The sequence below is a fragment of the Benincasa hispida genome, chromosome 11 (genome assembly GCF_009727055.1).
Source record: "Benincasa hispida cultivar B227 chromosome 11, ASM972705v1, whole genome shotgun sequence".
NCBI classification, from domain to species: domain Eukaryota; kingdom Viridiplantae; phylum Streptophyta; class Magnoliopsida; order Cucurbitales; family Cucurbitaceae; genus Benincasa; species Benincasa hispida.
In genome coordinates this window covers 27196607-27220641 of record NC_052359.1, presented here as the reverse complement: position 1 = coordinate 27220641, position 24035 = coordinate 27196607, and the positions used below count along the sequence as shown (strand labels likewise).

General features: G+C 36.2%; 1 protein-coding gene across 1 annotated transcript; it reads right to left on the bottom strand.

Moving 5' to 3' along the window:
• Positions 1-59: 59 nt before the first annotated feature.
• LOC120091368 (probable glycosyltransferase At5g03795) lies at positions 60-11942 on the bottom strand. Its single transcript, XM_039049370.1, has 6 exons — positions 11589-11942; positions 11207-11503; positions 10751-11037; positions 5917-6149; positions 463-620; positions 60-295 (listed from the first exon to the last, which is right to left on the bottom strand). Exons 1-6 carry the CDS (start codon positions 11922-11924, stop codon positions 194-196), a joined length of 1413 nt encoding a protein of 470 aa, XP_038905298.1. The 5' UTR covers positions 11925-11942; the 3' UTR covers positions 60-193.
• Between the last annotated feature and the right edge of the window lie 12093 nt (positions 11943-24035).

Below are 24035 nucleotides of genomic sequence, written 5' to 3'. Positions count from 1 at the left end.
AAAGAAATCCGTTCAAAAGCATGTAATGAATCTAAACAAACAAAAATATTGGGCAAATGTAAAAAGAGCAAGGAAAATATCTCAAAAGAGAGAATTGAGAATGTACAAAGTTTGGTTACAAACATTTTTCTTTTCTTACAATGGTGATTTAACAAACAAAATTTTGTAAAAGAAATTATGAAGCTATAACATATTAATATTTGATGACATGGTGTCGTAACCACAAGTCGTACATCACCATATGGAATGCATCATATTTCATTGGAGGTGAATTCCACTGGAAATGCTTTTGAACCTGATAAATGTGCAATATGTAGCAAACATATTAAGTGTGTGTTTGGGATTAACCTTCCACACAATTTAGAGGATATAAAGTGTTTTTTCTTTTTTAAATTTCTAAACAAAAATCTACCTTATTCAGTATTAATGAATGAAACAGAGTAGGAAGAAAAAACATAGTACCTGCACTAGATTTTTGTGGAGTTTCATGAACTCCAAATCAGATATGTTCTTGAGTATCTGTTTCAATTGGTACACATCACGTTCCTTAACTATCACCGAAAATTTTCTCCAATCAAGAATGTCATTGAATGGAAGGTCATAATAATCTGACAATATCACTGCAAGAAATCCATACAAATAACTCAAAATAAACTCCAAACAATCAAAAGAAGAGGAAACATTCCTAAAAATACGACCATTCGATTCACTCAAAAATGCCAAAAGAAAAATACACAGGTGAGAGACAACTATAAAATCTTCTTAGAATCACGAAAAAATGACCCATGAAAATAGATGTCAGGAGATCATAAACGTTGTTAGGAAAAGGCATAGGCCATCCAAAAGCTTCCAAAACAACAATCCAAAAACTGGATGCAAATGTGATACATGAAGATGTGACTAGGAAACTCGACACTAGATTCACACATAATGCACCAAGAAGGGGACAAGTGCATATATAAGGCATCCTTCGTTGGAACCTATATTGATGTATCAATGGTTCCAAGGCTAAGCTCCTAGCTCCCAAAGAAAGATTTTAATTTTCTTGGGATAATGATTCTTTCACCGAATGAATAGAACTTTTAAAAGGGGGTTTGCAGTCTCAAACAAATCCTCCATGAGTGATTTAACAACATGGCACAAAGAAGAATCAAGAGGCCAAGTCCAATAATCAGGAGAATTTCGAAGACCAATTGGAGCCAAAATATGAAAAGACTCATTTACTCATTTCCAGATCGTTAAGGTTGCATCGAAGGTGCAAGTCCCATGCATTGGTTGTCTCAACCTACACATCGACCACAATAGCATCAGGAAAAAGAGCAAGATGATAATGTGTCATCTAAACCATAAGGCAGTCCATAAAGAAGTAGAAGTCTCATCACCAAGGGAATGTTGCACACGGCTAGCAACCAAGTTAATAGTTTGGCAAATAAATCTCCAAGGGAATTTAAATAAACCTGATGGAATAGTTCTTGGCCAACCTCTCCGAATCCCAGACGCATAATATTTAGCATCAATGAGCCTCCGTCATAAAGCCTGCTATTTAGAAAGAAATCTCCAACTCCATTTATACATACCACCATCACCAGAAGAACTTTCTCAAAACAAATCGTGAATTAGCTTATCCAAAGTCCGTACAACCTTAGTACACAAAACAAAGATAAGTAAATTCGCAAACTAGGAAGAGACGCCTAGACAAGTGTATGGCAAACACCTTTGAAATGAAAGCATACTTCCAATAGGAGCTTGTGTTAAATTCTCTCAATAACAGGCTACCAAAAAGAAGTTGTATTCGAGTTATCACCCAAAGGAAGGTGACCCAGGAAAGAAGATTATGTCCCTATTTGCAACCAAAAGTAGACATCCCTTCCATCTTAGTATCAGCAATATGAATCCCAAGCAACTCGCTCTTGTAAAGAATAATTAAACGAGAGTCCTACCAAATATATGAACAATCTCAAAAAGCACGTCATCAACAAATTGAAGATGGTTCAAACAGAAAGAGGAAGCACCAATGGGATGGGTGGCAATATAACCCAAACAAGCATTGTGAGAGAAACGATTAAGGCAATCAGCAACCAAAATAAATAAGAAAGGCGAGAGAGAGTCACCTTGTAGAATGTCACCGGAAGGGATGGTCTCCCCTCGTGGTTTGCCATTAATAATGATAGAATAATTGGCACTAGAGATAGAACCCTTGATCTAAGATTGCCAAAGAAAATGAAAAACCCTTAGCCTGAAGAACACACCCAGAAACTCTCAATCAACAGTATCAAAAGCCTTCCCGGATCCAATTTGAGAACCACACCTTTGTGGGAGATAGTCCACTCATCAATTAGTCCATTAGGCATTGACGAGGCATCTAAAATCTGTCTATTGGCAACAAAAGCTAGTTGATTTTCAGAATTGGTAGAAGGTAGAACAACCTTTAACCAATTAGACAAAACCCGAGCAATGGTCTTATAACTTAAATAAGACTGATAGGGCGAAAATCATCCATCAATTTAGAGTCATTTTCTTCGAAATTAAACAAATGTATGTCTCATTCAAGGAAGCATTAATAATACTGGAAGAAAAGAAACCATGGATCATAGCCAAAACATCAGGATTTGGGCCAAAAGAAAATAATTTATTCGTAAAACCATCAAGACTAGGAGACTTGTTTGATCCGAAAGAAGAAATTGCAATAAAAACCTCCATTTCAGTAAAAGGAACTTCAACCCTAGCTGCCTGTTCACCATTGATCGAACACCAGTCAAGATTAGTTGGGAAAAAACACTAATTCACACCCTTTGTAAACTTCGTATAAGAATAATAAATTCAGTTTAAATATCACTGGCTAACAATAGGCTAGTGTCATCTCTAAAAAGCATTTTAGTAATTGAGCTTACATTTGCGAGCAACTAAAATTCAATGAAAAAAATGAGTGTGAACAAGAACCTATCCATGAGAGATAAAAACAGTTTTGGGCTAAAACTAGACCAAGTGTGGTAGTCATTCTGCAAAGGAAGTCAAGCAACTGATAATTTCGATCCATTAATTTAATGCATGCATACTTCTAGTGGTAGAGAGATCATGAGATTTCTCTAGGACCAACAAGTCACATTAAAATCACCCCAATAACGTCAATCACCACCCAAACTAGCCAAGTCACCAAGCTCACGCCAAAAATCTACATTGAACTCATTTTCAGAAGGACCATAAATAGCCGAAAGCCAAAAAGAATAACCATCCGTCAAAAAAAGTACGAATAGACATAGTAAAAAGCCCTGAATAACCTCTTGGATTGAAAAGTCAGGTTCACACTAAAGCACCAAAATTCCCCCATATGATTCATTTGCATCAAGGGTTGTCCAACCACTGTGTGAAGAACTACATATGGATTTAACCAATGGATAATCAACAGTAGATAATATCATTTTCTGAAGAAGAATGATGGGAGAATTATGTTTTTGAATCGACTACTTGACCAAAGCACGTTCTTTTCATGAATTCAAGCCACGTATATTCCACGTAATAAACTTCATTGATCATGTTCCAGACCCTCCAAAATTGACAAAGGTGGTTGATTTGTCGTAATGAATTGATGAATGAAGGTTTCGTAATTCACTTTTCATCTTATTTTTCTTCCCAAGAAAATTTCAATTGGAATGTCTTTATTTCTAACGCTTAATTATGTTGCTTATATTTTAAGTCTTTGTGATGTTGACTTATATGTCTCATTTTGAGGTTATTTTGTAATAGGAAATGATGAGGGTGCTAAGATTGTGTCGACCTAGTTGAGATAATCTGGTGCATCTATTGATCCTTAGTTCTCTTGAGTTGTATGACTCTTTGTTTCCTTGTAATTTGAGCATTTGTTTCTTTTCATTATATCAGTGAAAAGTTTGTTACCTTTCAAAAAAAAAAAAAAAAAAAGTAATGCATTAATTTTTCTTGGGCTTTTTTGGAGCTGGTATAATCAGAATGGTTGGAGGGCTGAGTTGATCAAATTGTGAAGGCAGGGAGCAAGGTACAGCCTATTGTTCCATAGCATTTTTCAACGTTCACTTAATCCCCCACAACTCAAAGCGTGTGTAGGATACTAACAAAATAGTAAAAATACTCCGTCGAATTGAAGGTGAAAAAGTTGAACATCGTCCACCCAATAGACTCCTCCTGATAACACTCGAAAAATGTTATTCTAGGACTCTTATTTGGCTAGTTTTATGCTTTAATTGTACACTTTGATGTCATTCTTTGTTGTTTTTGTAGGAACCAAGTTGTTGGACAGAATTTGAAGGTTTTGGTGTAATGATGGAGAAAAATGAGCCTTACAAGAGAAAATTGAGATCAAGGCATGAAAAGGGTGAATTTTTAGCCCAAAAAAGACCATGGAGGGAGTGTCTCAACACGCTTAACCTAAGCGAAACTGGAGCTTAACGCTTAGCAATGCTGCAGGGCACTATTGGAAGCGTCACAACACTGTTGACGCTGGCTCCTTAATTCCCGTTATAATTTTAGGAAAGAAGGGGGCGTTCTGTACAAGAGGATGAAAAACAATACTAGTTTTCCAAAGAATTGAGGCTTGGGACATTGTTGGATATCTAGAGCTCAAGGGTGAAATTCAAAGCTCGGAATGCAATCTTGCCTCGGGGATGTGGTCAGGTCGCTCAAATAGTCATTTCTTCTTTCCCTTATATCGTTAATTTCTCTGGATGTTTGTATTTAATTTGATATTTCAGTTTCTTGAGACCATCTGTGGTTGGGTATTGTTATTCTAGGGTGTCAATGTAGCTTAGGGAATGTTGATCGATTGAGTTTTATTCCTTAGACTCGATCGATGCTTTTTCATTCTACCAATTTTATTCCTAATGTTGTTGATCATTTGGTCCCTGGTTGATTCACTCATGCTTGACTCCTTGCTCTAGAGAGATGGCATCAGGCTAGATCTAAATTGCTAGACTACTATTCAAGTGTGCACGAGAATGATAGGCGAGCAGGTTAACAGAGAAAAGTCCAAATGCCACATAGGTTAGTTAATTGCAAAGAAATTAGGATTAATAACTTGGGGTAAGAAAATGTTGACCTCAAGAGCAGATACTTGAAAATTAGACTTCTATACCTATGAAATTGGTGTTAAATTGGTTAAGGGAAATCAATTAAGTCTATTAAACAAAGTCATACCCTAGAATTCTCGTGTGACTGAATTTCTTCGTTATTTACCATTACTTGCTTTAATTTTAGTCTCAAACACCATTGCTTGTGATCGACCCCCTAAATAAAATTGATAAAATTTTCAAAGCAGCTAAGGAAAGTAACAACTCAAATTCCAGAGGATGATAGTCCATTTCCGACCATTTCTATACTATAACCTGAATTATGTGTTTGCAGATAACATCACGGTTTAGGCATATCACCTCCCAATACCTCCCCACAATAGAAAACTGAAGGGTAAATTGAATCAAGATCATGAAAGAAACAGCTTCACAAAGAAGCAGAAAGTCAAATTGAAAGCATAAAACCCAGCCACTCTCTCCTACACCACTCAAGCAGCCTTCGCACGTGTTATGGGCTAGTTTACTTACAACTTGGAAATTTTATACATTTCATTATACTTAATTGAAGGCTCTGTTTCTTATCCAAAAGAGAGAATAAGATGGAGATATCGCATGGAGAGAAATCCTTTCTGTAGCTTCAATTTGAACTTCCATGAGCCTTCCATTTTGTTCCTTTTGAATTCAATTGGAACTTTAGATTACTATCCCTACATTTTAATAAACTGGATTTGGAAAAATTAAAGGAAAACCACCTTCGTCCTCTTCCATTCCAAGAAAATGAGAGAGTAAATTAAATTTCCTAAATCTTCCGTCAAAAAAAAAAAAGAAAAAGAAAAAAAATTCTATAGCCAACTAACCAAAAAAAGGGAGTTCTCACCCGGAACACATCCATAGTGGATTGAGTCAGCTATTCGAGCACTGTTGACTTGCGAACCTCCAGGGCATATGCAGAATTTTGTCTTGTAAAATCTTTTCTGGTACACTAAATGTCCAGTAGCCCTACTTATCCTGTTGTTTGAAATGTCTAGTTCTGTATCATTCTCCCACACACGTGCTAGTATGACTCTAATTTTAGAGTTCCGATGGCCTGCCCAGAATCCAAGGGTTGTCCTGTTAAGAATATTGACATTTTCATCAGGAATGAATCTAAATTTTTTATCTGGCAACAATATTTTTCAGAGAAAGATTATACAAATGTGAGATAAGATTAGTGAATTATCTGAATAGAATATGTATTAATTTGATCGAATACAAGAAATACAACTTCATTCAAAACTTTTTTTTGACAGAACTTCATTCAAAATGATGTGGTAAATATGGGAAACGGTCTAAAAGTCTTCTCAGGGATTGTAGTGAGGGAGAAAAAAATGTCTCGTTTAGGCAATCAGTATATCAAAAACACACTGAAGCAGGTATAACATTCAGGAAGATCAGGTTGGAAGGCTCTCTCCACTTGTGCTAAAACGCCTTTCACCCTCAAGTATTCTGGTCTACCTGTTGGTGCGAAAATTTCATATCAGAGGTAGGCTATCATGCGGCCGGATCTCTCCAATGTTAATGGTAAATATTTTTTAATAAAGAAGTTTAATTAAACGAAGAAAATATACAAAATGGAGAAGACAAGAGTCTCCTCCGGTAGAGATTATAAAGAAATCTTCCATGTAAATAACAAATAAAATAATAATGATGATAATAAAGTAAAAGTTTTGTCCAATAAACTCTCTAAAATCTAAAAGAAACACGAGATTTGAAATCCAAAAACTCTCTCAAATATAATAAAAGTTCCTCAAATTCCTCTCTAATACTTCAAAGTGAGGCATATTAAGCATTCAAATGCAAACCCCTCTCTGAACCATGAAGCAAGGACAGCAACTGTGGAGAGAATTCTCTCAAGGAGTACAAGAAATACCAGCTTACACCAAACAATTAAAGAAGCTCAAAACAATCCTTATTTTGAAGAGCACAGCATTTGAACCCGATGCTCCTGAAATTCTTCAAAGTCTTAACCTAACCAGCCTAATTAGGACAAATCACTAACATGGGGTTCTTTGAATGAAATCCTAAATATTAATCTTTCCATGAGAAAGGAACATGGGACAAACCAGAAAATTTTCCAAATCTTAAAAAATCACTTTTCGGTTCTTAATCAGATCTTCCAACAAGAAACTATACCCAACCCTTCTGGAATCAACCATCTGCTATTAGTCTATCTCAGGGGCTAAAACTCTGAAAAATTATCTTCTTCTTTAGCAGACCCTCTACCTTCCTATAACCACAAAACACCTACTGAACTCTAGACCTCATCTAAGCTGCTTTTAGTCCCACACATCACTGACAATAACCGTCCCCATCTTCTTTGTGGAGATGTCGGGGCTTAAAATTAATAGAAGTGTCAGATTCTTGTATAAACTATGAGCCGAGAAAGCTTAATAGATGCGCTAGTTTGGTGGGTTGTGATGTTGGGTTCTTTCCTTCGTCCTACCTTGGTCTCCCTCTTGGAGGTAACCCAAGAGCTATCTCATTTTGGGATCCCCTGTGGAGAAGATTAGGAAGAGATTGGCTTCTTGGAAGAAAAGTATTTTCTCCAAAGCTAGGAGACTGACGTTAATCAGATCGGTGTTGAATAGAATTCCTATCTATTACTTTTCTCTTTTCAGAGCACCTATCTCGGTCTGCAAGAGCATTGAGAAGCTTATGAAAGATTTCCTCCAAGATGGAGTGGAGGAAAGAAAAGGATCTCATTTAGTTAGCTGGGATGTCGCGAGGAAACCTGTGAATCAGAGGGGGTTAGAGATCGAAAATTTAAGGTTACAGCAACAAAGCCCTGTTGGCTAAATGGCTTTGGTGGTTTGCCCTTGATCTTGAATCTTTGTGGCAGAAGATTATTGTGAGCAAGCACGGTCCCCATCCCTATGAGTGGGTGGCGAAAAGGAATTAGAGGCACACTTTGAAATCCATGGAGAGATATTTCTTCTCATCTCCCTTCCTTTTCCCATCTTGCTTTCTATGTTGTGGGAGACAGTAAGGAAACGTATTCTTTGGAAGATCTTTGGGTGGGGAATAGACCCCTCTCCTTTGCGTTTCATTCGTTATATCTGTTGTCATCCTTAAAAAAATTATCAGGTGTAGGACTTTCTAGTTTGGTCAAGAAATTTGGTTTCTTTCTCCTTTGGTTTCCATCGGTCTTTATCCAATAGGGAAACAACGGGGTGGCCTCTCTTCTTTCCTTGATTAAGGGTTCCGACTTTAGGCTTGGGAGAAAGGATGTTCGTGTGTGGAGCCCTTTCCCCACAGTGGGCTTTTCTTGTAAGTCTTTCTTTAGGTTTTTACTAGATCCCTCTCCATTGTTGAGTCAGTCTTTGAAGTTTTATGGAGGATTAAGATTCCAAAGAAAGTCAAGTTCTTTTCTTGGCAAATTTTACTAGGGCATGTGAATACGGCAAATAGCCTTTTTTTTTTTTAATGAAACAGAAACAAGACTTTTCATTGAAATAGTGAATGAGTCTAATGCTCAAAGTACATAAGAGGAAACAATAATAAAATCTTCTAACTTGTCAATACAAATGCAAGAATCATAATGCAAAACATAGAGTAATGCTCTCAAGAAAACAAGTGTCTTCGATAATGGGCCATTGGTGCTATATCCTTTGTTGGAAGGCAGAGAAAAACCTAGATCACCTTCTCTGGATGTGTCAGTATGCAAGATCTGCGTGAAATGACTTATTTTATGAGTTTGATTTTGCACTTACTCGTCAGAGGGATGTCCTTTTGATGGTCGAGGAGTTCCTCCTCCATCCGCCTTTCAAAGAGAAAGGTCATTTTCTTTGGTTTGCAGGGGTGTGCACATTATTGTGGGACCTTTGGGAGGAGAGAAACAACAGAATGTTTCGTGGTATGGAGAGAGACCCTAGTGAGAGTTGGTCCTTGGTGAGGTTTCATGTTTCTCTTTGGGCTTCGATTTCGAAAACTTTTTGCAATTATTCCCTAAGCAATATTTTACTTGGTTGGAAGCCCTTTCTCTAGGGGGGTTTTGTGGGCTTGGTTTTTTATGTCTTTGTTTTCTTTCATTTTTTTCTCAATGAAAGCGGTTGTTTCTATCCAAAATAATAATAATAATAATAACCTTAACTATCCATCATGTTAAAGAATAAAGAAAGTTTAAGAGTTTTCTTACAATGTGCTCTAAGCCACACATCCCCTTGAAACCCCCATTTTTACCATATCCCCATCTTAAACAAAATACCTCCTAAAAGGCCCTTCTTGGCTTCATACCAGAGTCCAAGGACTCCTAAAACTCTAAGTTAAACCATCAAGGAGGCAGCCTAATCTACCCCATAAATTCTCACACCCACCTTATGATATAAAGCATCCCTGCATCCCCGCATCCACTTCCTTAGGAATTCTCCCCGTGCATTTAGAAGAATAAAAGATCCAAAAGTTTCTACTACTAAGCCCCCCATCTAACCATCACGGGTTGACCTAGTGGTAGTGGGAACATCAGAAAAAGGCTAAGGAGCTAAGGGGTCATGGGTTCAATCCATGGTGGCCACCTACCTAGGATTAATATCCTACGGATTTCCTTGCCACCCAAATATTGTAAGGTCAGGCGGGCTGTCCCGTGAGATTAGTCGTGGTGCACGTAAGCTGGCCCAGATACTCATGGATAACAAAAAATAAACAAATAAATAAAATACTAAGCCCCCCATTTCTAGAGTCAATATGACCTTCGTCCAGTTAATAAGATAACTCTATCCATCCCTATCTGAGTATTTATTCCTCCCAAATAAAAACATTCCAAAATTCTCAATAAACTCAACATGCTTCTCAAGAATGGGCAGATTGTTTGAGAGCTAGCCTGCCACTATTTATCATAGTGCTTTCTTCCATTTTTGAAGTTTCACCAGCTACCATCAATAAGTTCCAAAACGTTGTTTTTTCTTAAATTACTACCAAGCAGGTAATCTAAGTAACTCTGTTTTTTAAGAATTATAACTTTGCAGATTACCCAAATGGTTCAACACCCAGGTCTATTTGTTACAAGAAGAATCAATGGCAACCGAACTCACCTAATCCAGGATTAATCAAAGTGCATCTCTCCTCTAATGAAGTTAATACTTTATATGTATTTAAGTTCAGCTAACAACACCCCAACAATAAGATGAAATGTGAATTAACTTCTCAAAGTTAGAAGAAATTACACTGCGCTGCTATGTGGGAACCTGAATTATTTAACTAATTACACGGAGGATGTTTCATTTAGAGGGAAAGCACAAAATTCTTATGAACAGCCAAATTTAAACTTAGCGTACGAATTAGGATGTAGGGTTTGTTTTCACATCCTTTTGTATGATTGGAACACTAAGGAGCCAAGCAAAAGCAATGGTACATACGTGAAAAAAATTGTGATTAATTGTTGCATATGATCCATTTTTATGGATAAATTGTTAGGTACTATCTCTTTGAGCAAAGTTACACAAAAGAAATGTCATAATTTTTTCTTCCATCCTACTTCTGATTCTGAAAAGCAGTATAAACCAAAAATATAGACGAATTCCATACATGGAAGATAAAGATCAAAGTTCAAACAAGGAGAATAACTAAAACTAGATTTAGTTTGTAATTCTCAACTAATAATAATGTTGTTCTGTCACTGTTCACTTCTTGATGGGAAGCGAATGGAAAGTATAGCTCAAAAATATCAATTCCTTTACCTATTTTCTGTATCATTTCCTCCTGCTGGAAGAGCAAATGGCTGCAGCACTTGGGGAAGAGCAATGTCCTTGTGAGGAACGAATCCAACGTCATAGCTAGGAGAGCACACAACTCGAATTGTGTTCTTGATAAGAAAAGGAAAACCTTCGAAAGCTCTTACACCAACATCATGACAAGTGACAAAAAAGTGATCCGCCCCCAAGGTTCTGTTCCAGTAAGGATACTTGGATATCAAGCCTTCCACATAATTTTGGACAATTATCGTCATATTCTCGTAGGATGTACCCTTCATTGTATCCACAAACACCACGATTTATAAGCCAAGGGAGAAATTAAGCAACTCATATTCCCCCAAAACCAATGCTTCTAGCTAACACAAGTAACAAAGCAAGAAGCTACAAATCGACACCCGCCACTAATTACCCAATTGCTAGTTGATCCAAAAAGAACCATACCTTGCCTCGCATCTTATGACATGAGATCGGAATGAAAAAGAGGTGGGCCTGATCCGGATCTTCAGTGCGGAAGCGACTCTCTCTAATATTCTGAAAGAAGTAACCCTCACTAGCATACTTGCCAGTGAGCTTCCTGGGAGTCTGGTAAAAAGTATTGGGATCGCCATCTGGGTATATATAAACCTTGAATTTGCTCTCCATCTCAGCATAATTCAACCGAAAAACCTGAGGAGAGTGATAGACATCCGAAATCTCCTCATCCGCAGCATCATTAAGACCTCCCAACTTGATAGGCAGCTTCGGAATGAAAATCCCAAATCCATGAGCATAAATCAGAAGGAAAACAAAAGGTGAAGAATGTGAAATGAAGAGAATCGCGTACCTGGGAGGGAGAGGAGGGAGGGGATGAGTGAAGGGAAGTGAAGGAGAGATAAGTGAAGGAGAGTAGAGTGAGAACGGCGAGAGTAAGGAGAGAAGCCCGGAGAGAGCAGAGAGGAGATGAAGAAGAGGAGGTCAGTTGAAATGGGTGCTTGATAGCTGACATTACCGGAGAAAGAGAGAGGCGCAGTGAAAGAGTGAGGGTATGGAGGAAACCGGCGACGAGAATGGGTAGTCGGCGGTAGTGTAGAAGGTGGAGAATGTGAATCAGGTTCCAGTTTCGGGTCCGGTTTCGGTATGGGAGATTGGAGAAGGCATTGCGATTTCTTTTTTTATGCATCACACGAAAGTTTAACGAAAATTTGAAAGCACAAATTTAAAATTCAATAAAAACATAGTTGTATTTCTAATCATTACAAAAAAATATATATATTTCATGTTTACGTATATATGTTTTTGGTAATAAATTAGAAGTAGGATTCTAATTTAAATAGTGGTTTAAAATATAATTGGTATTATATTTATAGATTATAATTTTTTGTGCCTACTAAATATTAGTTGATAATAAAATTATTATTAAATTATTTATAAACAAATTTTATGCTAATTTTTTTTGTAATATTATATAATTTATAATACACTATATAATACCTATTTTACTTTTCAAAAAATGAATTCAGTTTATAACCTGACACACGATAGTTCTAAGTATTTTTATCTTTATTTAATATAATTTTACACTTTAAAATTCAAAATTTAAAATTTGGATACAATGAAAACATTAAAATATTATTTTTAGAATATACATTATTTGGATCATGGGATTCCAAAACAGTTTTCAGAATCAAAATCTAAATTGTTTTCCAAACACAAATTTTGAATTCAGTGAATTTGAAAACATAAAATAGAATTTAGATTATCTATCAAACAAGTTCCAACATAATGTCATAATCAAGCATCAACGTGGGATTGGTTAGGTGTTCCATTCTAACTTTATGAAAAAAACTTGGGTCACATCCAATTAGAATTACCACATAGCAATTCATTTCTTATAAAAAATTGTTGTTTGGTGTGTATGGAGGAGGGAGGTGGAGCATGGGACTTAGGTGTAACATTTCTCATTTTATATTACACCATTTGTTTCAATATTTTTATGGGTTCAAATCGATATAAATGGAAAATCAACATTTCTACTATATTGTATAAAAATTTATGAAACATAAATAATAAGCAACAAAATGTCATTAATGAAAATATAGTATAGATAACTAACATGTTGACTTGTTTAAAAAATCATACAAATTTTATTTATTTATTAATTTATTTTAATAATTATTCTAGAAATGTTCATCGACATCTGTTTTCGTCTATATTTTTCAAAATTAAGACTTTGACATTTTCACTGATATCAATCATTTAAACTTTGTATTACACATGTTGAAAGAAGAAGTTTTTTACACTTCTTAGGTTTAAACGTTTTTTTTAGGACAACTATTTTTAAATCAATCTTACGAGTTACTTTTGGTCTCTTAATTTTTTAAAAGTAATAATTTTATTCCTAAAATTTAGTTGGTTACAATTTAATTCTATACTTTCAAATTTTTTACAACTTTGTCCCTAAACTTTAACAAGTAATAATAATCATTATACTTTGGAACTTGTAACAAATTAGTCCTATCATGAAAATCTCATCAAAATTAAGTATCAATTTTTATTACCTAACAACTTAGTTTTTATAGTTTATAAATAAATTTGATTCTCGATGAGTTCATCGATCTACATGTGTAGGAAACTTCATTAGATCTTAACAATAAGATTTCATAATAGAGACTAAATAGTTACAAATCGTAAAATGCAAATACTAAATTGTTACAAATCAACATCATTACCAACTAAAGTTCAAAGTCTAAATCATGAATTTCATGAAAGTTCATGAATCACACGTGTCTAAATACAAAAAAGAGTTGCAACTATTTTAAAGAAACTAAAACAATATGGGGTAGTTAACATAGCTCAACTATTATAAGGTACATATATATTTAATTACGAAGTAAAAATCCAATTATTAGATTGTTGAACACAAAAATAAATAAATAAAATAATCTGTAGAATAGTTTAATGATAATTGGCATGTGTTCAGAGTTCGAGTTTCAAATTTGCATACTGTACCTTGGTTGTACTACAAAACTAAGACATTCTAATTTAACATTTAGAATAAAAAAAAAATTGCAGGCCTGCCACGTTATATAAATTTTTACCAAAACTAAAACTTTTTTTTAGATAATGAACCATAAACAATAAAGTTAAAAGCCATAGTGGCCACAAACAGCAGGACCAGAAGCATTACAAATAGCACTCCTTAACCAAGAAGGATAAGAGGAAAACCAAGAAACGTTAACCAGCTGATTTTTTTTGGCACCACGACAAATATCCTCCACCCAGACACCCATCTCAGCAATAGAATGGAGTTGACCCTGCACCAAATGAACAAGAAAAAGGCTGTCTGAAGCCACCACAACCGAACCAAGATGCAACTCATGGGCAAAACGAACACCTTAAAAGAAAGCCAGAGCTTCAGCCAATAAAGGCGAATATGCCATAGAAGCATGTTTAGCCAAAACTCAAAAGATATGCCCATCTGGCGATATCACCACAATACCCACTCCCGTGGCCACCTGATGAGTTGAAGTAGCAGCATCAACCAATACCCTACAACCCCTCTCTATCCACTAAGTTTGATGTAAAAAGAATGCAGAGGTCACAAAAATCCAGAATATCAGCACCTACCTGAAGAATCCTCCATGCAAAGCTGCTCCAAAATGAGCATACCCGATTACAACTCAAAAAGGCAGGATGAAAATGTTGGGAATGTTCTAAAACTCGTCGTTCGTAAACATTGAACATATTCTATTCACAATAAAGGTATTATTGAGATTTCATTCAATAAAGGTGTTGTTGAATTGCATTTTGTTATAAAATCCAATATTCAAACTTATGGCTATAACATGAATACTTAAACTTTATATAGAGACATAAAAGACAATCAAGTTTTAGTACATAGCAAAAAATGTCTATAAGTATATGGATAAGGTTGGGTACCTTATCCTAGGGATACTATGGATGTGGTTCACTTTGTATATTGATACAAACGATGTGATCCCAAAAGTCGTTCATGTGAAGACATGCGAGTGGAGGTATCTTATGCAAAAGATGTTTGCATAAGACCGGACCACGAAATAGTCATTTTTCTTTATAACAACTGTTTACTATTAAAACTGACTATTTCAAATAGATGACTTAAGGTAACTCGATCTCAATCCTGAGCTAACTATAAACTTCTGTTTATTCGGGATTATCCTTTGATCTGCGTAGGTGAGAGTAGTTTAACATCACTGTTCAATAATCCTCCCATTTTGGGTATCAAATCGGATAGATAGTTGGGGACATAATTCTGCAAGATGGAATTTTGCTCCTACCCGTCTTAGGGTCAACAGATACGTTGTTCCCTTAAGTACTGATTCTTGGTCTAGAACAAAGGGGCATCACCCTCTCATGACAGAGAGGAATTTGATTTATTGGTGAGACCATAAACCAATTGTTCAATAGAGGATCAATGGAGACTTAAGGAGCAAGATGTATTATAGCGGTAAAATGAAAATTTTGACCTAGCTGTAAATACGAATGACCTATGAATGATTGACTTAATGATTATGGTTAAATCAAGTGGACAAAAATATATCTACAGTGAGGAGAGTGCAACTACTGAGCTATAGTAGAATGTCTCGGTAGTTAACGAATATTGATTAATTTGGTTTAAAGAGTTTAGCAATTAATTTCAAATCGTTGGAGCTCATGATTTGTAGGTCCATTAGGTTTCTCTACTAGCTTGTAAAAGGATTAAAACTTAGATTAGAATATTGAGTGAATTTGAAATGTCCAAATTCAAATACATTTCAAATTAGGGTTTGGATAATTATATTCGATATAATTAACGTTTGAATTTATTTAAATTAAACGTATTTGGAGAGTTCAGTATATTTAGATAATGATTTAAATATTGATTATATGAATAGACATTCGTGTTTGAATTAGGTGTTTTATCAATTTAATATATAATATTAAATTATTATTATTTAATTAATTATTTAATAAATTAAATCAATTTCAATTTTAAAATTCAATTTCAGAAATTTAATTTGTGTTATATTTAATTTAATTATGTTTAAGAATTAAATTAAATTAAATCAAAATTGAAAACTTGATTTTTAGTGGATTTATTCCAAATTCATTTCAATAGTGGATTTTTCCACATTTTAACACCTAGCCCACTTATATAATGCTATTTGAAGTGTCAAATAGCTAATTAATGAGTGCTTGTATGTTTAGGTTGATTAAATACTTGAGTTTGATCATATTTGGGACATGCATTCTGAAATTTTGGAGAAAATTTCTGTTGAAACTGTTTTTTTGTCAAACTCTCCAAAACCAAACTAAATCCCTTCTCAATTGGAGTTCCACCACTCAATCCAAGCCTGAGATTAGTAGAGAAGACACTCTTGGTGGTCTATTGAAGAGATTGAGGATCAATTTCGTGGAGCCAGAAAGGAATTAGTGAAAATCTACAAAGGTAGTAAAATTGAAACCCTATTATTTGAAACTATGAGTTTGCATGCTTGTTACTTAAATTAATGTAATTAGAGTGCTTAATGATTCTGTTAGTTTATGTGTATTGCATGTTTACTCTGTCAATTGGAATCAGAGTATGATTTAAGCATTCAATTAACATTAATTTGAGTATGGTGGGAGAATTTCATAAAGTGCATGTTATGATAACTGATATGACTTATCCAATTTTGCCATTAGATTTTTCTTTGATTATGTTGTAGTTATTGTAATTGACTCTTGTTTGATGGGCCTTAATGTGTGTTTGAGGGTCTATAAATTTGTTAGAGTCATTAGAGTTGTCATTAGGTTGTAATTAATGTAAACTACCTTTACATCCTCTCTATAACTCGTAAAGTGTTTCTGAAACACTTTTCGAGGGAACCATGTTTAATACACCACAGTCTCTACTGCATGACCCCAAAAAGAACTTGGCAACTGAGCATAATTCATCATAGAACGAACCATGTCCAACAGAGTTCTATTTCTCCGTTCTGCTGCACCATTCTGTTGAGGTGTGTCAGGTGCTATTAGTTGTGACTGAATTCCGTGTTCTATCAAATAGTCCCGGAATTTTAAGTCCATATACTCACCACCTCAATCTGATCGAAGTATTTTAATCTTTTTATCTAATTGATTCTCAACCTCTGCCTTATATTCCGTGAACTTTTCAAGTTTTCGAACTTATGATATATTAGGTAAATGTAGCCATATCTTGAATAATCATCGATGAAGCCGATGAAATATTCATACCCTCCTCTTGCTTTAATTTCATCGGATCACAAAAATGTGAATGTACTAGCTCTAAGGGTTCTTTGGCTCTAAGGTTTTTTCCAGTAAAAGATCTTTTGGTCATCTTACCCTGAAGACAAGATTCATATGGAGGTAAGGAGCTATCTTCTAATTGGTTTAGAAGTCCACTCTTAAACAATCTTTCAATCCTACTGAGATTGATGTGACACAGTCTTAAGTGCCAAAGATAGGCATTTGAAGAAAATTTCCTTTTCTTATTATGAGTTTCAACTGTTTTAAACATCTCTATATTCAATACAGCTTTTACCTCAGTCGATTTTAACATGTATAAGTTATTTTCCAAATTTGCAGAATATATTTTAAGACCTTTTGAAATAATGAACACTTCATTATTTTTTAAGAAAAAAGCTTTATAATTATGTTCTAGCAAACACGAGACAGAAATTAGATTTCTTTTTGTAGAATGAATATAATAAACATTTTCAAGTAAAATGTATCTATCTCTAACAAATATCTTCATATCTCCCACTGCTTTAGCAGAAACAACTTCCCCGGTGCCTACCTTAAAGGTTGCTTCGCCTTTTGTAAGCTGTCTCCAGGAACTAGTTTCTTGAGTGAAAGCACATATATGATTAGCAGCACCTGAATCTATTATCCAGGTCTTTTTTTATCATTTTCCATTAAACACGTCTCAATGACAAGCAAATCATATTTACTTTGTCGTCCTACTTTTGAATCCTCATCTATGAAGTTCAAAACTTTTTTATTTGAAGATGAGTTGGGAGATAGAGGGCATTCCTCCATTAAAACAAATTTCAAATCATTGTCTACTAGTATATTTGATTTTTATGTTGAATAATTATTATCATTAATTAAACTGAAAGCGTGTAATTTTGAAGAATTCGACATGTTGAAATTTTAAACAAATTTTAATTAGTAAATTGTTTTTAAACCCAATTCAATTTTTAGCAAAAATAATAATGTACCCAAAAATTCATTATTTATTTGCAACGATACAATAGTAAGTCAGAATAATTGCTACCGAGGGGCAGTCAAATGCTCATTCAATAAAGCAAGGCATTTTTTTATTAAATACTCTTTAGAATAACTCTTATTCCTATAGTTATTTAGTTACCATTTTTGGTCAAGAACTTACTAACACTTAGTAATTCTATAAGTGTAACCCTCCATTTTTAGACTTCAGAGGTCAGCCCCAACAATGCTACCGAATTGGAGAGTCGAGGTTGGGAATGAACCTAAGAAATCCTATCTATTTCTGGAGTTTGAGTTGTTCTGAATCCTATGTTACAACCCTTCGAGGGGATAACTGGAGGAAATCAGACTCAGATTTCCATGAGCAGCGAAAGTAAGATCATTCCAAATTACAATCATGAATAAACATTACAAATTACAGTCGTACAGAAACATGAGGTTATACAATCAATACAGAAATTACAGCATGAAAACTCAAATGAACAAAGAGAAAACTCTACGAACATTTGAAGATGCGTCTCCACGCTCCTTTGCGCACGACCGCTTCGGAACAAGCAGCAACTTCAAAACGCTCGATCTTATACGACCGCAAAAGCACAGCATGAACACTCTGACGCTCGGGTAGATGGTTGTGAAATTAGAAGTCCAATTTTACTCGAGCAACCCCAAAATCCGTGGACGCGGATGCGATGCATGTGTTTAAGGATATCGTGTGATTAGTCATGCGTCGATGGTCTAGGCTTGGATGATATGATGCTTATGAATGGTAGTGCGATCGATGACATGCGTCCGCCACAAGTTTTCTTGCATTCACGCCAAGTATAACGCAAACGCAAGGTTCTCGGATAATCCAAGGTCGAACACACAGGGATGTAAGCTATGTGTATGTGGTAATGTGGCATGCGGCAGTTTGAAATAAAAGAATGGAAGGGATGTTGCTAAGTTAATCCTACTCCTACTCCTATCTAACAGACAACGCAATGAAAAATATGCATGATAGGTAGAGATGCGACAAACCTTTACATGAAATAAATTGTTGAAAAAATAGATAAAATGCGGAGATATTTTCATTGCAACCCTTAAGAGTGACTGCAAGGGCAACCCTAGTCAACGCAAGCCAATGCGATCACGCTACACTCATGCACGGCAAATCATTTTCTAATGGAAATGTGGTGCTCCTAAATCTTAGGACGGCATGTGTTGAATGCAAAAGTATCCATAGAGCTTATTCCTTAAGTCTCTACTTTTTTCCTATGCTATGATGCAAAATGCACACACAACGCTGCGGTGACCGCACACAATCGTATCCTATCTTCTAGAATGCATGCGATGGGTTAATAGCCAAACAATGCTTATTCCTAAGCTTCTATCTCTTTATTATGAGTTCTAATCTGACTTCTCCCAGCCTTAGTTGATCTGACCTTCCCAAGCCTTAGCATGTTCCTTAGGACTACCCTCCCGAGTATCCCTAAATGGATGAATGAAGCATACATAATAACAAGACAATACGCATGACTTGGTTGACGAGATCGTTACCATATCACTTAAGTGACACATATGCATGCCTTGCCTTAATGCGCTCCAACCACTTACCCTCCCAAGGCAGTTGATTGTGCTGACTTGTTGATCATAGACAGCAATGTTGTTAGTTCCTATAGGACAGCTGTTCCTGCAGCTAACTTCACACTAAGCAAATAAGTTTACCCACACACCTCACGCAACGCAACACTTCTTGATGGGCGTTGCTTACATGCTTCATATCCCTAAATCCACATGACTAAGTATGCCGATACCCAAACAATCTCACTAAAAGTGTTGGCACATAAAGAGTGACTAAGCAAAAAAGATGGAGGATGGAGTCGAAGGAATAAGAAATGCAATTGAAAAAAAATGTAATTAATTTCCTTTAATCCAAAATGTATACAATACAATATGAGAAAAAGATAACGGAAAGAGAAACATGACTGGCTGGAAGCAAAGATTTGATCCCAGCGGGATGTGCGTCAAAGGCTGTCGGTGTGGTACCATGGATGGATGGATGAGCTGACTCTCTCGAGATCTAGCTCAGGTTGAAGGTTTCGATCGTTTCACTCGAAATGGGATGAAGGAGGTGAAGAACTCTCAGCCATCTTCTCACGCAGTTTGTCTGGATCGCAAAGATCCGCCCTAGGCGAACCTCAGGCGAAAACCTTGGATTCACCTTGGGCGAAAACCCTGGATAACTTGAATTTTTGCTCAGCGGCTTCTATTTATAGAGCTTGGGTCGTCGATAGCATTAATTGGACTGCTCTGAGTCTAACGTTCAGCGCATTAGTCCTTTCTGAACCTCTGTCACCAACAGCGTGGTAGGTGAAATGTCAACATCATCTTTTGGTTTTTCTCGAGGTAGATGTATTGATGTGTTCATTCCACCTACCTTGCGTTGATCCCATTAGAATGCGTTGTCGTGTAGCCGCAATCATTCAATGGCCGCATTCGCTTAATACCATAACTTTACATGATGACCGTAATCGCTTGACGAGCGCAACTTCCATACGATGGACGCATACGGTTGATTACCGCAACATCTATGTGTTGATCGATGTGTTTGCCTTTGTGATGGAGTGTTTCTCTGCATGCGGTCGTCTATGCGGTGGTCCGATTTTCGCATTTGCATTCATTTCCTGTGTTAGCTACGAAAGAACGCAAAATAACGGGTTAGTTGAGATTCAACATGCTAATCCACGCAAGCTCACTTTCTCGTGGATTCCTATGATGGCTGTCGTATATTCTGCCTAACAACCTTCATAATTCTAAGTAAAAGGCCTAGGATGACATGCATTTCTGCATGTCATCACTCGTCCTCAACGATCACCTTGGTCACGAACTCCTCCGCAACACAAACAACCTCCACAGAACCTCGATGATGTTGAGTTGAGTATGACACCACCAAGAAGGCTACCTTAGTATTCTTGGTGTGAGAATCTAGAGGGTGGGCTCTGTTCGAACTTGGTATGAGGCAGAGACGAAGGAGGAAACACCGATCGTGTACATAACTAGGCAAGTGGGAGATGGCAGAGACCTATCGTATAGGTCGATGCCCAATTATTTAGCTAAAGTTATGCAATCGTTTAGCTTAATGTCTATCGCCAATAAACACTATACGATCATTTACTTTGGGCAAGTGATCGTCTAGCAAAAGCTATGCGATCGTTTAATAAATATTGTACGATCGTTTAGCTTATTACTATTATATTACACACGACTGTAAAGACGCGATAAAGTAAGCCACCCTCGCCACTGTATGATCGTTTAGCTCGCCCAAGCTATCGTTTAGTAAATCTATATCTAGTTGACAACTCCATGAGATCCTTTTTGTGAGAGAAATCTCAAAAAACTTTTTGTGAAAAACTTTTTATGAAAACTTACTAAAATTAGGAAAACCATTTTCCTTTTATCTCACGGTTACCATGAATCACCAATAACCACTTCTTAATTGGTTATTAAAGAAAAAGAATTAATTATCCAATAATTAATATTATTATAAATATAAATGATAACCAACTTATCATACTATATTTATAACCTATAGTTTTAATATTTCATCTCATGAAACATATTATACGATGATCGCTTGCCCAGTAAACAATCATGTAGTGTCTGGTAATAGATCGAGCTAATGATGAGCTAAACGATCGCATAGCTTTTGCTAGACGATTGCTTAGTTTTATCTAAACGATTGGATATCGACCTATACGATAGGTCTCCACCATCTCCCACTTGCCCAGTCATTTACACGATCGGTGTTTTCTTCCTTTGTTTGCCTCAATCCAAGTCCAAACATAGCCCACCCTCTAGATTCTCACACTAAGAATACCAAGGTAGCCTTGTTGGTGGTGTCATATGAGGATCTCATACTGAGAGTTCCATGAGCGGGTTTAGATCGCTCCAATTTCACAGTGACTGAAAAACAAACGACATACATTCCATACATACAGTTATGCATATAAAACTCATTATCGGAATACTCAAAAAACAATAATTAACGAGGAAAAAGGGTTCATACAAAATGAAGACTGTCTTCATATGTCTAAACCCTCAACAGCGGAAAACCTCCCACCGATCTACCAGCACCCGGTGAATATGTCGACTGCAACAGCATGATCAGAGCGTACACGAACAATGCAGCGGGGATGACACCACCACAAGAGAAACTCGGGTATCCTCGGCGTAAAAAACCCAAAGAGTGGGCTCTGGTGAGTTTGTAGAGGACGAAGGAGAAGACATCGTGTAGACGATAAGCAAGTGGGAGATGAACTCTGCTATCATATAGTGGAAATGCTTATCGTATAGTAGAGCTACACGATCGTTTAGGAAAAACTGAACGATAGTTTAGGAAAAATGTATACAATCGTTTAGAGAACGCGTGAGGTAGATGATTGTTTAGACGAACGAGCTTTTATCGTATAGGCTCTCACGATTGCTTTCACGGATTCTTTTGGGCGTGGGCGAATACGAATGCACGATTGATTTAAATGAAAATGATTTTCATTGTTTTAATCAGCCGGTTACCATAACCTTCTCAGCCTCATTTCCCACGTCCGAACGTGGATCAATTAATTAATTATACAATCCCTCCACGATCGCTTACGGCCATGAACTCCTCAGCAACAGTACGAACGACGATCCACAACACCCTCGATGGGGTCGAGTTGAGTAATTGTTGGGGTTGATGCCCTAAAGTCTCATGTCCTGTAGTTTGTAAACAGTATATTACGAACACCTTGATTTGTTATATATGATATTAACTTCACATCTTGTTGTTTTGCTCGGTTATTTGTTTTATTTGCTTTAACCACAAACCCAATAACACATCAAAAATCCATGGTTATCTGTATGTGACTCAAGCATGTATGTGTGACATATAAGTGGATCATGTCTTGAGTGGATAACCAAAATGGTCTGTAGTAAATGGATAAAGGAGGGAAACCTTATCCTGGTAATGCTACAGACGTGACCAGCTTTGTGGAATGGTCACAAGTGTTGGGACTTGTCATAGATGGTCTGATCCTAATCATTCGTGTTGGGAACATGCGAGCAGGGGCGTCCTATACAAAGAGTTTGTATAAGACCTGACCACGAAGTGTTAATGTCTCGTTTATAGCACCGTTAATGACAGAGACTTCACTTCACTAGGATGACCATAGGTAACATGACCTCAATCCTGAGTGAGTTGGAAACTCCTGCCATTGAGGGCGGTCCTTTGATTTGTATATGTGCGAGTGGCCAAAATCGCCAGATTCAAACCTACCATTTTGGGGATCCGTCTGATTTGGGATCTGAGAACTCAGCTACACAAGATGGAATTCACTTCTTCCTCGAAGCAGGGGTAAGTAGATGGATGGCTTTCTTTAAGGGCTGATTTCAGGGCTTGAAACGATGTGGCACAAACACACCTTCTCTTGGCCGCGAGAGGTGTTCACACATAGTTAGACTATGTTGTATTGTTCATTAGAGGAATCAGTGGTACTTAAGGAGTGAGATGTAACTATAGGGGCAAAACAGTAAATTGGCCTAGTTGTACTTACGAGCATCTGTGAAGGGTCATCGTACTCATGATTGGTTATAATCCAATAGAATAGAAATATACCTGTGGTAAGAAGAGTTTAGCTGTTGGTCTTTAGTGGAATCAGACAGTTAACGGATGGTGAATCTCTTGGCTAAAGAGTTTTAGTCAGCTATTCAGTACCGTTTGGAGTTTCGAACCACAGGTCCATTAGGTCACCTAGGTAGTTTGAAGTCGAGAATCAGTGTTTGGGTTAATTTGAAAATGTTCAAAATTGACTAGAAGAAGTTTGATTATATATGATATAATTGGACTGGTAATTATATATGATATATTGGCTAAATGTATGAGATACATTATTTTGGAGGAAATTAGATTATAAATATGATTTATATCAAGTAGAGGAGAAAATACTGTAGTAGATATATGATATCAAACTATAGGATATAATATAATATGATTATATTTATTAATTAAATTAATTTATTAATTAATTTG